The sequence below is a fragment of the Anopheles aquasalis genome, chromosome Y (assembly GCF_943734665.1).
Source record: "Anopheles aquasalis chromosome Y, idAnoAquaMG_Q_19, whole genome shotgun sequence".
Taxonomy (NCBI): domain Eukaryota; kingdom Metazoa; phylum Arthropoda; class Insecta; order Diptera; family Culicidae; genus Anopheles; species Anopheles aquasalis.
The window spans coordinates 3,505,222-3,523,804 of NC_064879.1; the positions used below are offsets into that span (position 1 = coordinate 3,505,222).

Sequence of the window (18,583 nt, forward strand, 5' to 3'; positions counted from 1 at the left end):
GTTATTCGATGTTGAACCGTAACAAAACTAATGTTTTCTAGCAATTCCACCACATAGGAACAAGAAAGCGTTGTCATTGTTGTTTGTAATCTTCTAATTTCTGTAATTTCGCATTGGGGGTCGCACATTTATAGCGTTTGCCTTACCCAAAAAAATGAAATTCACTCTAGATTGCAACCATTTATCATTGGCAACCTTGAAATCATCCAGTTGATATCGGAATCCATCCATCTACGCTTGAAATTTGCTTTCAATCTCAGAATCTTCCTTTCAAACACCTTCCTTTTGTCTACCTTCAGAAGGTTGATCCAAATGTTGTGTTAATTTCTTTCTCAGCATAGTTGAAGTATGTCGTTCAAAACCTTCTTGGGGCATTTTTTTTAGTATCCGGCACAAATATCGCCATGAAACAGTTGGAGAATTAGACGATTTTTTTTTTGAAAAACCCATATTGCACCAAAACATCGAAAAATCGGTAAAGAGGAACCAGGAGGGAACCAACCAATAATTTCGACTGGTTTTATATTCTGGAGACTTTCCTCTTTCAAATGCTATCGAAGCTTTTGCGCGGGCATTGCCGGGCTTTTAAGAAAACGCTGATGTTGAAATTGTCAGTTTTTCGTAAGATCTTGGGAAGGTTCATTTTTGATAAAAAGCTGTGATTATTTATAAACGTCAAACCATAAAGAGTATTGAAAAATATTCCACTACTTCACAGCTAAAAATGATAACGTGGCAGGGATGTATAATCATTCATTTGAGATCTCTTTGATAGTGCTGTTATGTGTAGAATATTTTAAAATGATGAGCAAAGCATAAGTTGAAAACATGCAACAAAAACATTATGCTACGGGAGTTTTGGCCAGCTTTTGCCTCAAATACCCACTCTGTGCGGCCGCAGAGGGCAGAATGTGCGATGAAATGGCACAAAGATTCGCGTACCAAAAGGGCTGTAGAGAGTAATCCTTTCATTCGGTCCATTCAAAGACTCTGCTAGGCAGTATGTCTCGACGGTTTTCCCGGGAGATTTCTTTCGCCGGATAGTGAATGGATAAACACTATCGGACACTAGCGTCGCGAAATTCGGAACGCGGCACATCCCGCCCGGTAGCGAAGGCTAATTGATTGATCCGCTTGCGTTCCTGCAAGTCCTGGCGACTCCTCGTCACTCTCTTACCTGCACCAGCATCGTATTCCGTCTCCGTGTATGCGAAGCGATGATGTCACATCGAAACAAGTAGTACTGAGAAAGAACAATGCCTGAGGAATGCAGCGAACAAGGTAAGGTTTTGAATAAAGGGTTTTCGAGGGTAAGCATGTGTAGAAAAAAGGGGTTTATCACGCCAGTTATCCCATTTTGACGGGTTTTTTAGATTCAGAGCACACTTAAATGGCTCAACTATTGTTGATAACGTTCTCCATCAATAGTTTGAACAGTTTCCGGAGGTTATTAATGCACGATACCGCTGAAAACTGCATCTTCTCATTGTTTTGATGAACCCGAACCTTCTCTGTCTGTAACGTTAAAATCTTTGCTTCTAAGCTATTGAAGCTTTTGCATTTTTTTTGGTCAAAGCGTATATTCATCATAAGCTTAAATCAACACACGATAATATTCAGCAGCAGTTTTTTTGAAATGAAAACAAAAGGTTTAAAAATTCCCCGCTAAATGAACGTTTCAGGCACCACTAACATGACATTTTCAACTGGAGAAAAAAACTATGCTCTAGTCAATACGATGAACAGTAACTTATTGCGTTTCAAAGGTATGTAGTTGTACTTTAAAACAACATAACATATGCGGCTGTAAACCTTATCGAAATAAAATGACGCCATGCTGCTAAGCACCAGTCTCTACCAAATTGCATAATTTTTAGTGGTTTATCATGAAACTTGAAGTGGTTAAATATCTGATCAAATGTTCTAAAAAAAAAACATAAAACATTTCGGAAACACACAAATTCCGGATTTCGGGCTCCGGTAGCTCAGATCTGTGCCGTTGTTGTTTTTTTTCACATTCGATTTATTTCTCACAGCTTCGCAGCGGCTGGCCCGGGACAATCACAGCATCCTGCCTCACCGTAGAGGGGATCTTGGATTCTGGCTAAGACGGCTGCGTTGCGGGCCCTGTTTTTTTTTTTATTGGAACCATTGGCGCATTGGCGCATTGGCGTTTAACGACGAAATCTCTAGCGTCTAGCGTCGGTCGCTCCTAATGTGTATATCTCTATATCTTTTTCGCTAGGTGTATGCGTGTGGTATGTGTGTGTGTGTATATGTATGTAAAAGTGTACGTGTATATATATATATATCATATAATAATGTATCCTTTTTTTCCCCTCTAGAGATTTTGGGGATGATTCCCCCGGAAGGGGTGATTGAGTGGCTGTGGATGACTAGGAATGAGGGGTAAAGGTGACAAACCCAAAGAGGAACCGAGCCGAGGAGCCGGAGGTATCACAAAGGGGGGGGGGGGGGGGGGAGGGTGGATGTAGTGGTGTACAGCCCCCCGGGCTAGGTGCTACCCTTGGGCGACGGTGTCCGGTCGATGTAGTCGAGGCTGGAGTCGGGTGCACCGGCAGCAGCGACGGTGGACTGGCTGGGTGGTGGTGGTGGCTGCTCGACTGACCCCGTCGACTGGTGACCTCGGCTCGATTCCGCCTCCTCGATCGGTGCGAGCGGGGACGGTGGTGTGACGTGCGAGTTGGCCATGGCCTGGTCGAGCTCCTGCTGCCACTCGGACTCCTTCGCTTCCATCGCCTTGCGCCGCAGCTCCTTGTAGCGATTGTACACCAGGAACTCCTTCAGCAGCTGGTTATCCAGCAAATGTTGCTGCTGCTGCTGCTGCTGTTGGTGTTGGTGTTGGTGTTGGTGTTGCTGCTGCTGCAGTTGCCGCTGGTCAGCTGATGCGTTGTTTTCCTTATGGATCGAGCGCTGCTTCGCCAGCCGTTTCTTCTTCTTGTGCAGCGGTTTCGTCTCGACGATCATTTCCTCCAGCTCGAGGCTTGGGTCGCAGTTGAGATGCTCCTTCGAAGGTTTGAACGGTGGGTTGGTGCGCTTGGCCAACACTCGCTCCATGTCGGTGCCGCGCAGCAGCCGCGTCAGCTGCAGCTCCTTCAGCGTGCTCAACCGGGCGCCCGGATAAACATTCAGTAGCTGGGTGACAGAGAGAGAGAGAGAGAGAGAGAGAGAGAGAGAGAGAGAGAGAGAGAGAAAGGGAGAGAAATACTAAATAATGAACAAAGAGAGAGAGAGAGAGAGAGAGAGAGAGAGAGAGAGAGAGAGAGAGAAACTCACCTTGGAGAGCAGATCGACGAACTGATCGCTCCAGTGGCGTGGAAAGTGGGGCTGCGTGTTCAGCACGTTCTTCACCTCGGCCAGTGGCGTCGACGAGTGTACGACGAACGGGCGCACTCCGCACCGCATCTCGTACGCCACCACGCCGAGACTCCACCAGTCTACCGGGTAACTGTAACCGGCTGTAACCGGCAGAAAAAAATGAGAGAGAGAGAGAGTAAGGAAGAGAGGTTCGCATGAAATGAACTGGAATAATTTAATGGCCATTTGTGTGGCCGTGCGCGCGCGCTCGCGCCTGTGTTCCGCCAGACAGAAGCAACAACAACAGCAAAAAAAAAAACAGAGAGCAAAAAAAACACAGCATACGCCGGGCGTTCCCTACTTACCAACTTCCTCTAAGGCACACAGGAATACTTCGGGCGCCATGTACGGCTTCGTGCCGGACATGCTGCAGGCGAGCCCGTCCGGTGGCAGGCGGGTGGCTATGTTGAAGTCCGTCAAGTGAGCGTGTCCTATGGAAAAAGCGCGGAAGAAAAGGAAACGAAACTGCAGTACAGTCATCCATCCACAGCCCGTTCAGCCCCTCTTCCCGCCCACCCCCCCCTTGTGGGGATAAGGATTAATTAGCAAATAGCTTGGTGTTGAATCAAGGAAGCGAGCCAGTCGCTGCTATCAACGGGACCAGCCGGGCTCTGGTGCGTTTGATATCGAAAACATTTATTCAAAATGGAATTGTCGAATTGAGCTGGATATGCCAATATCATCAGCAAGGTGTTCTAGTTGTTAATCGACGGTTTTTTGCAACACCAAATGGTCTCCTAGGGCGCTCTGCGTCTTCAACACGTTTCTGACTATCCTGGAAAACTTTTTACCGCTTGTAAACATTTTTATTTAAATTAGTGTATCGTGTTTCACCAAAGGCATCATTTTGCATCATTCTTTGCGTATCCCCAAACCACATTTTTGGTGAAAATTCTTTGCTCAACAAAGTTCGAAATATCATAAACCAAGAATTCGCTTTTAGTTTGCGCACCGAAAAAAACAAATGCTTACCAGGTGTATGCATATGAAACCGAAACCTTTTTGATTTGCGCAAAAAAAAACGCTTTTTCTTGGAAAATGGAGAAAACATTGTTCTCCCTAGTTATGGCAATCGTTAGCTACACATTTCAACTATATCTTAGGCAATTTTTGGATGCCTTGCCAAAAAAAAAACCGCCATACCTGTACCATTTTATCGAAACACATCAATTTTTTTCAAATTTTCGTAAAAAAAGAAGCGCTGCTGATGCAAATGAGCGTTCATCTGATAGAGTCAAGTCTGGTGAACTAGCGGCAAGTGGTAATTGTAACCAATTGTGGCTTTGTGCCGTGTCCTTGGCCGATATTCCACGGCGGTGGCGGAGCATATTTGATCGAGTAAAATAAGTCAATTTTGTCGTTTTTTGATATTTTGGTTGATTTTTTTTGCACAAGTCTCGGTCAAAATTGATTGTTTGTTGCTTGTAACCATCATTAGTAACCCTTTCTGGCCAATAAGCCTTGCAATTTGATGTCGCTGGTGTTTGGTTCTCACGTCATTATAACTTCTTTTAAACTTTTTAATCCGCACTTAGCACTGTGTTTAAGTAAGAGCATGCCCACCGTAACCTTTAATAAAAATTTGGTGCGATTCGGCCGCCGGTTTTTTTTAGATGGAGGCAAAAACGCGAACAATGCCCGCGAGTCGCAGTTTTTAGGAACGGAACTTGCCATTTAATTCGCAATTTAATTTAATTCCCTCTTCTTTTCTCTCTGGTCACTGGACGCGCGTGGCCTTTCGCACGTGTTGCGCTACGTTCTTACGCCTTGTTACCTTTCTGTAACAGTGACTCGATTGCCAACTCGCTCAATCCGATCGAGTCCAATAATCTGGCTAGAGCATCGTTTTTTTTTATTCCAATTTTTCTCGCTTCTCTCGCTGCAGTCACTCACAACATGCCCGATGGCCTCAATAAATTGGGTTTGTGTGTTGTGTTTGCCACAAGCCCGGTAAGTGTCCCTAAACGGACGGCGTAACGGAAGGCCAATAAATGGCGCACCAAAAAAAAAAATAATAAACCAAAAACAAAACTACGAGCAATCAAAAACAATCGCTGGTACGCTGCCATCCTTGCCTTGCTAGCCAGCCGGCAACCAACCCACAACTCCTACTCTCCAACTCAACTGTCTGCTCCGCTCTGTCAGGGGTGTGGAATTTTGTTTTCCGCGCTAAACGCGAGCCATTTTATTGCCCCCCCGCCCCCCACCCCACATGGCCTACCTCCGGCTACGTGGTGAAATACCATCAAACAGATTACCGGTGAGGACCGTAACATTTTCGAGGACGAGACACCGCGAGTTCCGGTCGCCGGAAAGGGGGCGGAATAATAAAAGGGTAAAATATTTCCTTTATTACTGTCATTCCCAATCATTCGCGCTTGTGCCGCGCGTTGGCTGGCTGGCTGGCTGGCTGGCTGGCTGGGTGGCGCCGGCAACGCGCTGAGCTTGTGTTTTATGCTAATACAAAGGGGGGTGGGGGCATTTTTGCACTCGCAAAAGACACTCGCCGCAACCTGGCGTCGGCATCATCACATCGGCCAGTCGTTTGGTGTAGCAATTTTGATCCGGTTGAAGATCCGGAAGAATCGAAATGGGAGCGTGAGAGACCCCCTCCCCACACTAGCCTCTAGTTTCGATGAAAGCACCCCCGGCTCCCTTTCACACCAGAATCGGGTTAGGGGATGGGGATGATATCGGGAATGCTTCTACCCTATTCCCAGTGAGGGTCCGGATTGGATGGTTTTCGCTGCTTGATTCTCGAAAGATTCCCAATTTACATTCCCTCTAGCGACATGCTACACCTAGCGAAATTAAAATAGCACCACCCAGTTTTTTTTTCTTATAAAAAGACGAATAATTAAGTTTCAACCAAATCTGCTACATGTGCTAAAAACTGTTACGGATTAAACTAGCATTGTTTTGGCATTTGTTCATGAACTATCTGATTTTTATTAAATTTTTAAACAACTGATAGCAATTAAATGCGATTTCAGCAATTAAACCAGTGTTTCGAGACAAAAAAATCAGAGTTTCAAGCGTTAGATGACTGATTTGCTCTCAGCGCTCCGGAATTTCAGCATGTTTACACAATCAAATTGCTTTCTGTTTTCATAAACACGACGTGTAAGCACATACCAAAGGTTTTCTATGTGATTCAGATCCGGAAAACGGGTTGACCATTCGATAACTTCTGTATTTTTATCAGAAAACCACGTTTTGTGCGTTGTGAATGAAGAGTTGCAGTATTATCTTGTTGAAAAACAAAGTCCTGACCCATCAATGATGATTCGGAAGCATCTCTAACATGTGTACATAATCCACAAACTGCATGTTTATTGTTCCTTAAGCCAACGGATGCCTACATGAGGCGGAAAAAGTTTTCCTATATTTTCAATGTGTGAGCGCCCAGCGTTCCTGCCCATCTCTAAATCTAGTCATTGCGCAAATCGAGCTAGTAGTATTGTAAGTCATCTAAACCAGCAAGGTGGACCTTTTTTAATCTAAAATGATCGAGTTATTCCATTCTTCGGACAGGAAATGTGATTTTTCGCGAAGCTCAAATAATACACTTTATGTAGCTTAGTTAGTTTGTGTCCTCCCAGTCGTTTGAGTAACTCCAAGTGCTCACTACCTGCCAGCATTTGTTGTACGTGCACGTGTAGTAACTGTCAGATCTAATTTTGCGCCGATTTATGATGTTGGTCTTTTCTCATACACTAAAATCTGTAGCATTGTCCTGTTATGCTTTGCGGAAACCCCTACTTTTCTCCCCACAATTCTCGATAGGATCAAGTTTTCGCTATTTTTCAACATTTTTTTCCATTAGCTATGTGTGCTTGATGAAGTATTTGAACCATTTTTCTGTGAGATAAGCTCGCTGATTATGATCGGTTATAATATTTACCTTTTCCTCGAAAGCTAGATGGTCTGATGTAATCATAGGAACTAAATCAAAAGGAAAAAAAACATGATTTCACTGCTAATTGCACGTACTTAGAGTCCACTTTCATAGTCCTGAAAACCAAAACATAGTTCTTTAAAATGAGTGAAAAAAGTAAAATTAACCTGAGGTGGGTGCCTTTTTTTTATTTCGCACGGTTAAATGTTTATACTAAATAAATATATATCCCATATAGCAGTAGCAAAACATTGATAGTGAGCACACGGATAAAATTAACATAGAGACTGGCATGGTGAGATTTTTGGATAAATAATGCCGAAAAACATGGTGGTGCTATTTTAATTTCGCGCAGTGTAGTTTCTTTCATCTCCCGCCACCCGACCACCCCCTCCCCCTCCCCCCTTGGCGCCTGGGGCCCCCACCATCAAAGGATCGGAATGCATCCTCGCACCGCAACCGCCCGAACCACCCCCTTCCCCTCCCCAAAACAACGGGACCGCACCTTCAATTGATTGGAAAATTGGATCCATTCCGGTGCGAGAGAATCCATTATTGGCCGCCCCCTACCCGACCACCCCTCCCGGCCATTCCATTCCCGAGGGATTTCTCGGAAAGGGATTTTCATTGTTCCGCCTCTGTTTCGCATTCAATTCTTTCTGTGGGTGGGTGTGCGTGCGTGATGTGCAAAGATGGGTGCGCTTGGTGTGAAGTTTGTCGTTCCGCCACCCAACCACGGTTCTCCCAATGCCGTCTGCAAGCCCCGCTCGAAGCAATCGATGGTTCTTCCATCCATTCCTCGTCCTGCATCCTGCTTCGGAGCGAAGAGGAGCGAGCGAACAAGAATCTTCGCAATCGGCAATAGCTCGCCAGCAAATAATGAGCTTATGAGCGATAATTTCATTACATCTCCTTTTGCCCACCCCTCCCCCCAAACGCAACGAAGACGACGAGGACGAGGACGTTCCGATGGTTGCACAATCTTCCTCACGAGGAGGAGGAGGAGGGTTGGGTGGGTGGCTGGGAAGGAGTTGTTGATGCCGCTTCAATCGCTGGCTGGCTCGCTGGATGACGCAGTACGAGACGAGATGCCATTTGCCTGGCCGAGAGTGACGACGTCGAGGGGGATGTGGAAAAGAGGCGTTTTCTTGTCTCCCTTGAACCCCTGACCTGATTCCCGTGACGGTGGGGGGCTGTGAGGGGTTGAAACAACCTCATTGATGCCATCGGATCGATTTTAAAGAAAGAAAAAGAAAATAATTACGTGACTTCACCTTGACAGAAAGAGAGAGAGAGAGAGCGAGAGAGTGAGAAGAAGGGCGGAAAAGTGTGCAAAGTAGTTGTGACAACATCTTCAACATCGTCATCATCATCATCATCATCATCGACGTCATCGTGAGGTCGACTTGCAATCGAATCGAATCGGTGCCACTACTTCGCTGCTGGCGCTCACAATTGGCTGGTTCTCGGATAGGATCCCGCTCATTGGAGGCACCCTCAAATATCACTTCAACCCACCCACCCCCCAAAAAACCCGGCAACCGCAACAGTACACCCGCCACATTCTCATCGCCCTCTGCTTGGTGTTAATCATCGCAATTTCGCATTTCGTTGTCGCATCGCGTCGCGGAAATCGCGGAGTGCAAATTCCACGAAGGGAAGCAGGGAGTGGAAGGGGGGTGGAAATGTTCCCCATCCATCCTGCTAAAGGATGATTGCAGGGTTTTCTTATTCTTTTTCTTTTGGTTTTGGTTTTGGCATTGGCGGACCAATGTGCAACCGCCCAGTGCTCAATCGGGTCATCCGGGGGTTGGCTGGTAGTTGGAAGAGGCGCGAGTGGCGAGAGGGGGGTTGAAAATCCACCATTTTGTAGCCGACCAACTTACGAAAGTGTGCAGCCAAGGCACCGCATCTAGGCACTACTTGCTTCAGCACTTTCCTTCCCTTTCTTCGTTCACTTACCCTACCACTAGCAACCCCCCCCCCCCCCCCCCTAGCATCCCTCTCCTACTCCAACACCGGCACCGGGACCATAAAACGTTCCGCGGAACTGGTCCGCACTGCACTGCACTTCACCTTTCATCTTTTTAGCGCGACGCAATCCCATTTAGCCACTTCAACGGAATAGAGAGGCGACCAGGGAGGGAGAAAGAGGAGGATGGCGTTCTGGAGGATGCTCCTCTGGTTGCAGCTGTCCGCTATCGCCGACGCGAGCTACCGGGAGTAGTGGTTATGAAATATGCAAAACAATTTCCGATCCTCTCTCTCTCTCTCTCTCGCGCGCGCGCGCGCTCTTTCTTTTGCTTTGAGCAAAGTGAAAAGGGGAAAACGAAATACTGTTCGTTTCAGCATGATGCACCATCCCGGAATCCCACGCGGATGCATTCACTGAGCACGGAAAAGAAACGGATGTGTCGGACTGGCTCCACGGTTGCTGTTGCTGTTACTCGCTTCAGGCAATTCATTTTCTTTCGGGACATTTTTTTCACATTTTTTCACGAGTGCTGATCGTTAGAAGAATATTGTGTAAAATGCTATGGATCAATCGAAGTGAAACAGACTGAAAAACATTGATTTTTTATATCAATCGCGCCTCATGCAATAGCATAAAAACTACAGGACCGATCGATTTGCAATTTTGAACACATAATCTGTACACTTTTTGCCGGGTAGTCCCGTCGAGTTTTCACAGAAAATGTTGATACTTTTTTTGTAATAAGTTTTGTAAAACTCGATTTTTAGGCATAATCGTAAAAGGCATCACTTTTCACAACATCAAAAATCTTTCACAAAATCGAAAGGTAGGAAATTTAACAACAAACTCTACGGGGGCTACCTAGAAAAGCCTATAACCTAACAAAAGAATATTGTGATTTGCATTTTTTTCTGATAACTTATTTACGCACCTACGATAGGCACCGTTTTTTGGTCCGAATCAAAAGACTCGACCGTTTAAGCGACGAACCCGGGTTTGGATCATTGATCAAGCCCGTCACCATCGTAGTGTGATTCACTTTTCACAACTTCAAAATGCTACCAAAAATCGTAAAATGAGATTTTTAACAAACACTGAACGGGAGCTAGCGGGATAAACTTGTAATCATCAGAATATTGATTTGCTAATGACTCATCACACGAGCTACGGTAGGCACCGCAAAAAAGTACATTTTTCACATGTGTCACGTCGACATGTCTTTCCTAAATTGATGCCATGTACAGGGTGTACCATAAAAAAGTGAGAAAATCTTTTATCGAAGTTTAAAGCCATTTTTTGTTGGTTTTCTACTGTTTTAAAATATCTAAATTGGCTCCATATTTCATTGTTTATCAAAAACAAACAAAATGAGTGGGTTTGTCGGCCTGTTTTCTCAATTAATTTCTCCAAGCGGTTACGAATTCGAGAGCACCCTTCGGTAACATAGGTGTCCAACTTAGAAGGCCAGGGTTTGATGATAAACGATTTCAGCGAGTCAGCCGTATGGTGTGACGATTCACAGGTCTTAGGCCGAACAAATCCCCATATTGAATAGCCCAACCGAGTTCATTCAGGACCGCTTAGAGGGCATTAGTCTTTCGACCAAAAATTCGTGATCTCTTTCAATCATGTTTGAGAGTCCGTTTTGACGTATGACAGGGGCCTTCATCTTGTTGAAACTCAACATTTTCTGGTGTGTCGAAGTTTGCTTTCATCGATAGTAAAATGTGTTCCTTCAGAAAAGCGATACAAACATCAATATTCATTTTAGTATTGAATTTTATGAAAACTGGTGCCATTTTCAAACTATGTTTTATCCTTCATAAAGATGTTTTACCCTTTCAACTATTAAGTTACGTTTCACCCTAGCTCTAGAGGATGCTTTTAGGTCATATTTTGCCAACCGCTGCATGGAGCATCTTGAGATATTCGTCTCTTATGCAAGCTTTCATATGGATCGCACTGGATTTCTCTAACTTTTGCTCTGATCATTTAATCATTCATTCAGTTTAATCATGCGCGCGCACACAAGCACAACGAAACGATTGAACGCATGTCGTTCACGTCCAAACGCTACAATCGTCTCGGTCTCTCAATTCCCTGGTGCGCGGATAGTATCTTCATCCTGTCGACAAAATGTCAACCACCCCCCCTTTACTTTGTCTTCAATCTTTAATCTAGCCCGATCTGAAGTCACCCGCCGTGATGGTCGTCGTCATTTATCGGTCATTTATTGCGATCAGCGCAAAAGGGGACCGAGCATCGAGCTCGGAGGGGACGAAACGGGGCATCAATGGTGTGCGCTGGAATTTAATTAAAGTGCTCCTCGGTGACGTGGCCGGGTGGACGGTGGCTCGGGGATTAGGCTCAACGGTTCGAGCGCTATTCCTGCTCTCTCTCTCTCTCTCTCTCTCTCTCTCTCTCTCTCCACCAATACTCTCCCTGTCTCTCTCTCTCTCTCCCTAACCAAATGTCAGTCACTGTGCCACGGAAAGTCATAAATGTCACTGTTTGTTTGTTTGTTTGTTTGTTTGCTTGTGTCGGTGCCATTCCGTCGGTGCCGCTTTCGTCTCGTTATCTGTTTTTGTATCTGGCGGGCTTCGTCATCGCCCGTTTGCTCATTACGGTCCCTTTCCACCCTTCACCATCCCTTCCACTACTCCCGGCCTGAGACTGATTTGTCGACTCACGTTCCGCTCCCGCTTTCCATTCCGATTCATTATTGGGGCCTCGTTCCCTGCCCGTTCCGAAACCGGCGTTCCGGCGGATCTGCACTTTCCCAATCACGCGGATCTCCTGAGCGCCTGAGCGCCATCTTCCAACATGTTTCTACCACCCGCCGACCCCCTCTTTCCCTCCCTCAAAACCCCTCCCGAAAAAAGGAAGACCACCTTTGGGGCGAGAAGTGGCGGAAGCCCGGAAAAGCGGAGTGAAAACGCAGTCGTAAAAGGGATATTATCACGAAATCGTCATCGATGGGGCTGGAGCTATTGCTCGACCGTCGGGGGATGGTGAACGGGGGGTGGTCGGGGGGTGGGCTTGGTCGTTCGTTCGTTCTCATTCCCGTCCTCGTCCGCAACCGAATACCTCTTGATGGATTTTCTTTTTATTGAGCGTCCCAGCGGTGGCCTTTTGCCGAACGCGCACGCTCCCCCCCGGGGAAGGGTGAGTTGTAGGATGGAAAATGTATTTTTTTTTGTCCACCCCATACCACCACCACCACATCTTTCACTTCGCTTCGCAGTCACATTTGAAGTATCAGCACGCGCGCCCGTGCCCGTTCGCATACCGGAAATGCTGAACCGTGAGTGTAGACCCTCTCTCCTCCCCCCCTCCCCCGCCACCGTGTGTGCTTATGGTTGTGACAGTTTATTTGATTGCTCAACACTACGGGGCGGGCGATCGAGCATACTCGTGCCATGCATGCCACGATACACGCCCCGACCAACCCCGGACCTCCGCTGTAGCTAGGGGTAGTAGAAACCCCTGATCCGTCACCCTACGCGAGCGAGCTGGGTAGATTACGGACCGGACATTATGGCCAACAGCAACCGAACCATTAAAAAAAAAACAGAACAAAAACCCTGGAGAACCAAAAAAAAACGGTAAAGGACCACGAGCTAGAAACTAGCTAGCCGGTGGCGGCGGCGGCGGCGGCGGCGGCGGCCGTGTTGATACGTGGAAAGCGATAAAATTATGAAGACGCAGTTCGCAGTTCATATTTCTGGTCGGGCCGCGAGGCGTGCCCGGTCTGTCCCATTTGTTAGAAACCTTTTTTTTTTTTGTTTTTGCGCCAGCTAGAATGCAAATTTTTAGCTACTACGGGGACGCTGGGGGATGCACTAACCAGGGTGGAACGATGCTAACGAACGCTTCGGCTTTTTGGGGGTTGGGGGTGCAAAAACGTTTCGTTACGACCATTAGCGCCTTACTTACCTTCCTCGTCCAGCAGGATGTTGTCGGGCTTGATATCTCTATGTTGCCGGGGGGTGGGGGTGGAGAGGGAGGAGGTACACACGTACAAGTACCCGGGTCCGCATCACCGATGCCCGCAGGTGAAGCGAATACACGAATACCGAGAAAGAAAGAAAGAAAGAAAGGAGAGAAGAGAATGGAATGACAAAAGCACAATAACAATAGGTAGAACAGTATGGCACAGGGGTTGCGCTTTGCATGTTGGGTTTGTCCTCGAGCCGAACCTGGCGCACGCTCCACATGCGAACACTGTTGCTCCTGCTGTTGCGGTGGCTCTGTTGCTAATTAAGGGGGGACTTTGGTATTTTTGGGCCAAAAAAAAGGCCCGATTTTGACAATTTTTTGTGACGTAACCATTCAACTGTATTTTTTTTCAAGTAAATGACATAATACCCTACAACTTTTGAAGAATCTTTGGTATTGTTTTGAGCAACATTCATTGAAAAATTAATCCATGGCATCCAATTTTGGTAGACATGTCGTCGCAAAGGCACTTTTTACAGTGCCCATCGTAGTGACATGACGGGTCATCTGAAATATTCAAATCGATATTCGTTAGAAAGATTATTAGTTTATCTAGGTAGTCCCGGAGAGTTTTTGTTGATATTCCTATTTTTCGATTTTTGGTAGATTTTTTAAGTTGAAAAAGTGATGCTTCTTGCGATTCTGCCAAATAAAACGAACTTTACATAATTGTTTTAAAAAAAGTATCAACAATTTTCATAAAATCTTGACGAGACTACCTGGCAAAGAGTGTACAGAATATATGTTAAAAATTTCAGATCTATCGGTCCAGTTGTTTTTACGGTACGATGGGCACTGACTTTGAAAACGCTGGTTTTGGGAAACGCTCTTCAAAGTAGCGGGCTGCATGGAGCCGTGTATAAAACACGGATTTTCAAAAATCTGTATCTTTGTCAGTTTTTCTTCGATTGATCCAAAACTTTTACACAATACTCTTGAAAGGATCATCTTTCAAGGAAAAATGTTAAAAACATGTCTCACAAAAGTAAATTAAATACCGAAGTCCCCCGCTAAACATTTCACTCGCTAGCTAGCCAGGAAATAAGAAAGGCATGTGTGTGGCGTGAGAGCCCGTAGCAAAGTGTTTAATGCAATGCTATTCGTTCGGTAAATGCGGTGGTGTGCGGGAAGGAATTCACGAGCGAAACCATAACCTGCCTGCCTGCCGCTCATTAATGCAAATAGGCTATCGCTAATTACGCATTGGAATATTGGCGCACCAGGGTTGTCCGTTTTTTTTTTGGGTGGTTAAAGGCTCAAGGCTACATGTTGCATGTTAAAGTGGCTCACCGGCACATCGCTTCGGATTTCGTGGAAAAAATGTGGTGTTGTGTCAAGTCGACCCCCGGCGCCACCGGAGCACGTGAGCCAACGCGTGCACGTTCGACACCAAGGTATTCGCGTCATGTTTCCTTTTTTTTTTGTTGCTTTTGTTTTCACCATAAATTATCATTAAAATGAGTAAAATCAAAATGTGATACGCTGGCACGTGATATGCGCACACACCTGCACAAACACGCCCAGCATGCTCACCCTTCTGATCCACCATTTCCATTTTAACGACCAGGCCCGTCCCGTTCCATCGAGGAAAATTGAATTGAAGCTGGTAGACGGGTCCAGCACCAGCAGCAGTAGAAGTGTGAGCGATACGAGTCCCGTAGCGATGCACCGCAACAAGCACGCGCGTACGGCGAAAGATTAATAAATAATCATCTTTGTAAAATAAAAACCGGTTTCTTTCTTTCTAGATCATCTTTATCTTTAAAGGATAGGTTTCGGGGTAAGGTTCATTCCCGCGTGAAGGAATATCTTTAATTTTGTATTTATAGAAGGCTGACAGCACTGGTTATTGACATCCGTGACAAGTTTTACATCCAAATATTCATAAGTGTTTGAGAACTAGTATTATTTTGGGAACTACAGGGTGGTACCCTATTTTAAACGTTGAATAACTCTGTCATTTTTCAGCCCATTTTGATAAATAAGACAGTTTCTGAAACTTCAGTCTATGCTTCAGTAATACATCACTTCACGTTAAAAGAGTGGACTGAAATTGCCACGCTTTACATTGAAAATAATCGGTCAATAGTGAAAGCTGCAGTAGAGCAATGGAATCCTCGTGCGCCGCATATGACGGCGCTGGCTATTTTTCGGTGGTTCTATTTGAAAAATAAGGATTATGCCAACAAACCCAAGACTATGAAACAACTTAGAGCAAATATTGGAGCTGAAATTGCCAAAACAACTCGATACTTGATCGATATCATATTTTGAGTATAGCACAATAAATGGCATAGAATAACCTAAATAAAACTGGTTTATTTTCTAAAATCGGCCCAAAAATGAAAGAGTTATTCAACTGTAAAGTAGGGTACCGCCTGATGGCGCACTCTGTAATAAAATGGATTTCTTCGTTTTTCGCTATCTCGAAAGTTAACAAGCAAAGACTTTGCACAATCATTTGGATGCACAAAGCCTTTGGTAACTACGCTTAGTTTAAAAAAAAGGTGGAACATGGTTTTAAATCCACTTCCTGGAAGGTCAGGAACGTGCTGAAGACGAAGGGCAGCAGATAGCAGCGACTGGCGTTGGTTTTCCGTGACTTTTTCGCCAAAACTCACCACCCATATCTTTCCGCATCCACCGTAATCGCTTGATTTAGCACCATGTGACTTCTGCCTATTAAAAAAGGTGAAAAAACGCTCCTCCCGGGAAACCGTTTTGAAACGATAAAAACAGCTTCAAGATGCGCTGCGAAGAAGGAGCTGAAGGCCATCTCTAAAGTAGATTTTTTCACGTGCTTTTCCAACAACATGAAAATCCGCTGGTACAAGTGCATTGCATCAAGGGAGGGATTACTTTGAAGGCGCCGAAATGGATTTGGAGGAATAAAAGGCGGAACTTTAAAAAAATAAATCACATGTAACCTTATATTGATGGACACAGCACTGTACGAGCGCAGTGCAGAAGGCGGCCAGATCAATGGAATGTTCGTCTTCTTTCCACGAGATGGCGAAGTTGTGATGAACACCGGAAGTACCACCCCGGTCCTTAAATGAAATCAGAAAGCGATCGCGCAGAACGATGGTTCGGGTGTCGAATTCAAGCGAAGAAGCTGGTCTCTGGTTGTCCCGCATGAAGAGCATGAAACGCACGAAAGCAGCAGCAGCAGCAGCAGCAGCAGCCCATCCACGAATGGTGAAGTGGCGACAGTCGACAGTGAAAAAGCGGTTCCCATCCCAACCAAACGCCAACCAACGGTACGGTAACCCATTTCGAGCGAACAATAGAAGCGCTCTCTATTTATGAGGACACGTACACCACTCCTCCGCACTGCCTGCCATGCTCCCGGTCGGTCGCTCGGTCGCTGGTGTCGTGAAATATTTAGGACGACACGTCGCCAGACGTCACCCACTGATGAATGACAGTGATTACATTGTGCCCACAGAATGGAGCACTTATTAACACACACATACATACGCCCACGCGATGCTTTCTCCGTTTCCGTTCCTCGGGGGGGGGGGGGGAAGGTGAGTTCGTAAGCTAACGAGCTGTACGAGCTCTTCGACACATGACATGAGCAATATCAATTACGAGCGCTGACGAGGACGACAGCATCTACGGCACACGCATCGCTCGGTATCGCACGTTGTGGCCCCCGGCCGGCCTTCGGCGTTGACCGGAAAGCACCGCGTAATGGTTGGTGGTGCACCTTTCCACGCCAGTGCCCTGCGTGTACCTTAGCCAAGAACCTGTTTTTTCTATCGCTCTCTCTCACTCTTTCTCTCTCTTTTTCTCTCTCTCTCTCTCTCTCTCTCCACTAGAAAAGCACACGCGGCGCATCTCTGTAGCGCAAACAATGGAAAATGGATGAAAAAGCAATGCTACTGAGGGATGATTCTGAGTTGGAAGGGAAGGGGGGGGGGTGGATTTTTTTTTCACCTGCCTCATCACGGGGCAACCACAGCAACCAAACCACGTACCCAAAAGCCATCGGTTTCGCATCGTAAACCCCCCCAAAAGCACGGTTGGTCGTTCACGTTGGTGCTCCACGTGAAAATCATTCATACCTCGTGAGGCGCAACCATCGGTGGCAGCGACAGTGAAAGTCAAAACGGGTCTCATGCGTCTCGCTTCCCGAAAAACGTAGCAACCGTCACCCTCCCCGCCCGTCATCCCCCAGTTTTACCCCTTTTTTTAAGGGTGCTCTGGGTTTTTTTTTGCTGTTGTGTCCTTTTATTTTGTTCGAGTGCGTTGCGTCAACATTCATTTCGATTCACGCTCGCTTTCGCTTCTCGGAAGTAGCACAAACGAAATACTACCACCATTCCCCCACCAGCCGATATCGGCTGAGAGAGAGGGAGAGAGAGTGAGTGAGAGACCAGGCGTCTCCATCAATGGAAAGCCGAACAGCAAACGGACAGAATGCCGCTACACAGGCCGTGCCATTCATCGCTTTTTGGCTTTTTGGGCAATCCGCGCAACCTCACTCACCCTTTCCTCTTCCTCTACGCACCACGCTCCGTTCCCGCGTTCGCCCGTGGTTTATACGTGCTTCAACAAAAACAAACACCAGATAAGCCCCGCACACCCCCACGGGGACGACCGAACCGGTGAGAAGCGATCGGATCGGACAGCAATGCCATCCGCCCCGCTTGTGCTGGTTAACTATGGCTTTACGTAGGGGAGGGGGGAGGGAGGGGGGGCGGAATAGCGGGGATGCAGGGAGACAATAATACGTGCCAGATGAAATATTCATCAAGCCACAGCCGCTTGCGAGCGATGGATGAAGGATTCTTCTTCCCTACACTGGTACCCTTTTCTACCTGCAAATCCTGATACACGGACACGTCGCCGGGTGATTCAATTTACGCAAGAACGCGTGGCAAAGACGTGGCGGACTGGAAGTAGTAGTAGTGAGACCACAGCGGCCACGGTGCTCACTCTGTTCACCGGGGATCCGATTCGCGAGCTGCCGAGAGTGACTGATGAAGCGAGATGCCTTACCTGTGCACGACACGCTCCTTCTGCAGGTAATCCAGGGCTGAGCCGAGCTCACACACCAGCAGACCGACGCTCGCCTCCGAGAACTCCACCTGCTCGTGGGGCCGAAACAGAGCACATCACAAGTGGTAGCGGCCCGGATCCGTCCGAGTTCGTATGAAGGCAAGAGCAAACGAAAGAGACGTGGAGAGAGAGAGAGAGAGAGAGAGATTCTATATCAATTAATTAAGAAAAAACAAACACCCCCAGAGAAGCGGGTGGCTAAAGTATTTAAAATTTAAGCTCAACTTTTTTTAAAGAATTTTTTCCATAAATGTCGACCCTTCCGC

The 18,583-nt window shown here is 46.5% G+C and overlaps 1 protein-coding gene across 2 annotated transcripts in view; it reads right to left on the reverse strand.

Moving 5' to 3' along the window:
• Positions 1–2,032: 2,032 nt before the first annotated feature.
• LOC126579863 (serine/threonine-protein kinase 32A) overlaps positions 2,033–18,583 on the reverse strand; it is a 45,673-nt gene continuing 29,122 nt past the window's right edge. The window contains exons 6-10 of one of the 2 annotated variants that reach the window (XM_050243522.1): positions 18,258–18,346; positions 13,188–13,225; positions 3,684–3,809; positions 3,298–3,479; positions 2,033–3,156 (exon numbers count right to left, since the gene is read on the reverse strand). In XM_050243522.1, the coding sequence (XP_050099479.1) occupies positions 2,515–3,156; positions 3,298–3,479; positions 3,684–3,809; positions 13,188–13,225; positions 18,258–18,346 (1,077 nt within the window). In that variant the 3' untranslated portion in view covers positions 2,033–2,514. Of the gene's footprint in view, positions 3,157–3,297; positions 3,480–3,683; positions 3,810–13,187; positions 13,226–18,257; positions 18,350–18,583 lie in introns of both variants that reach the window. The other variant, XM_050243521.1, reaches the window with a different exon arrangement.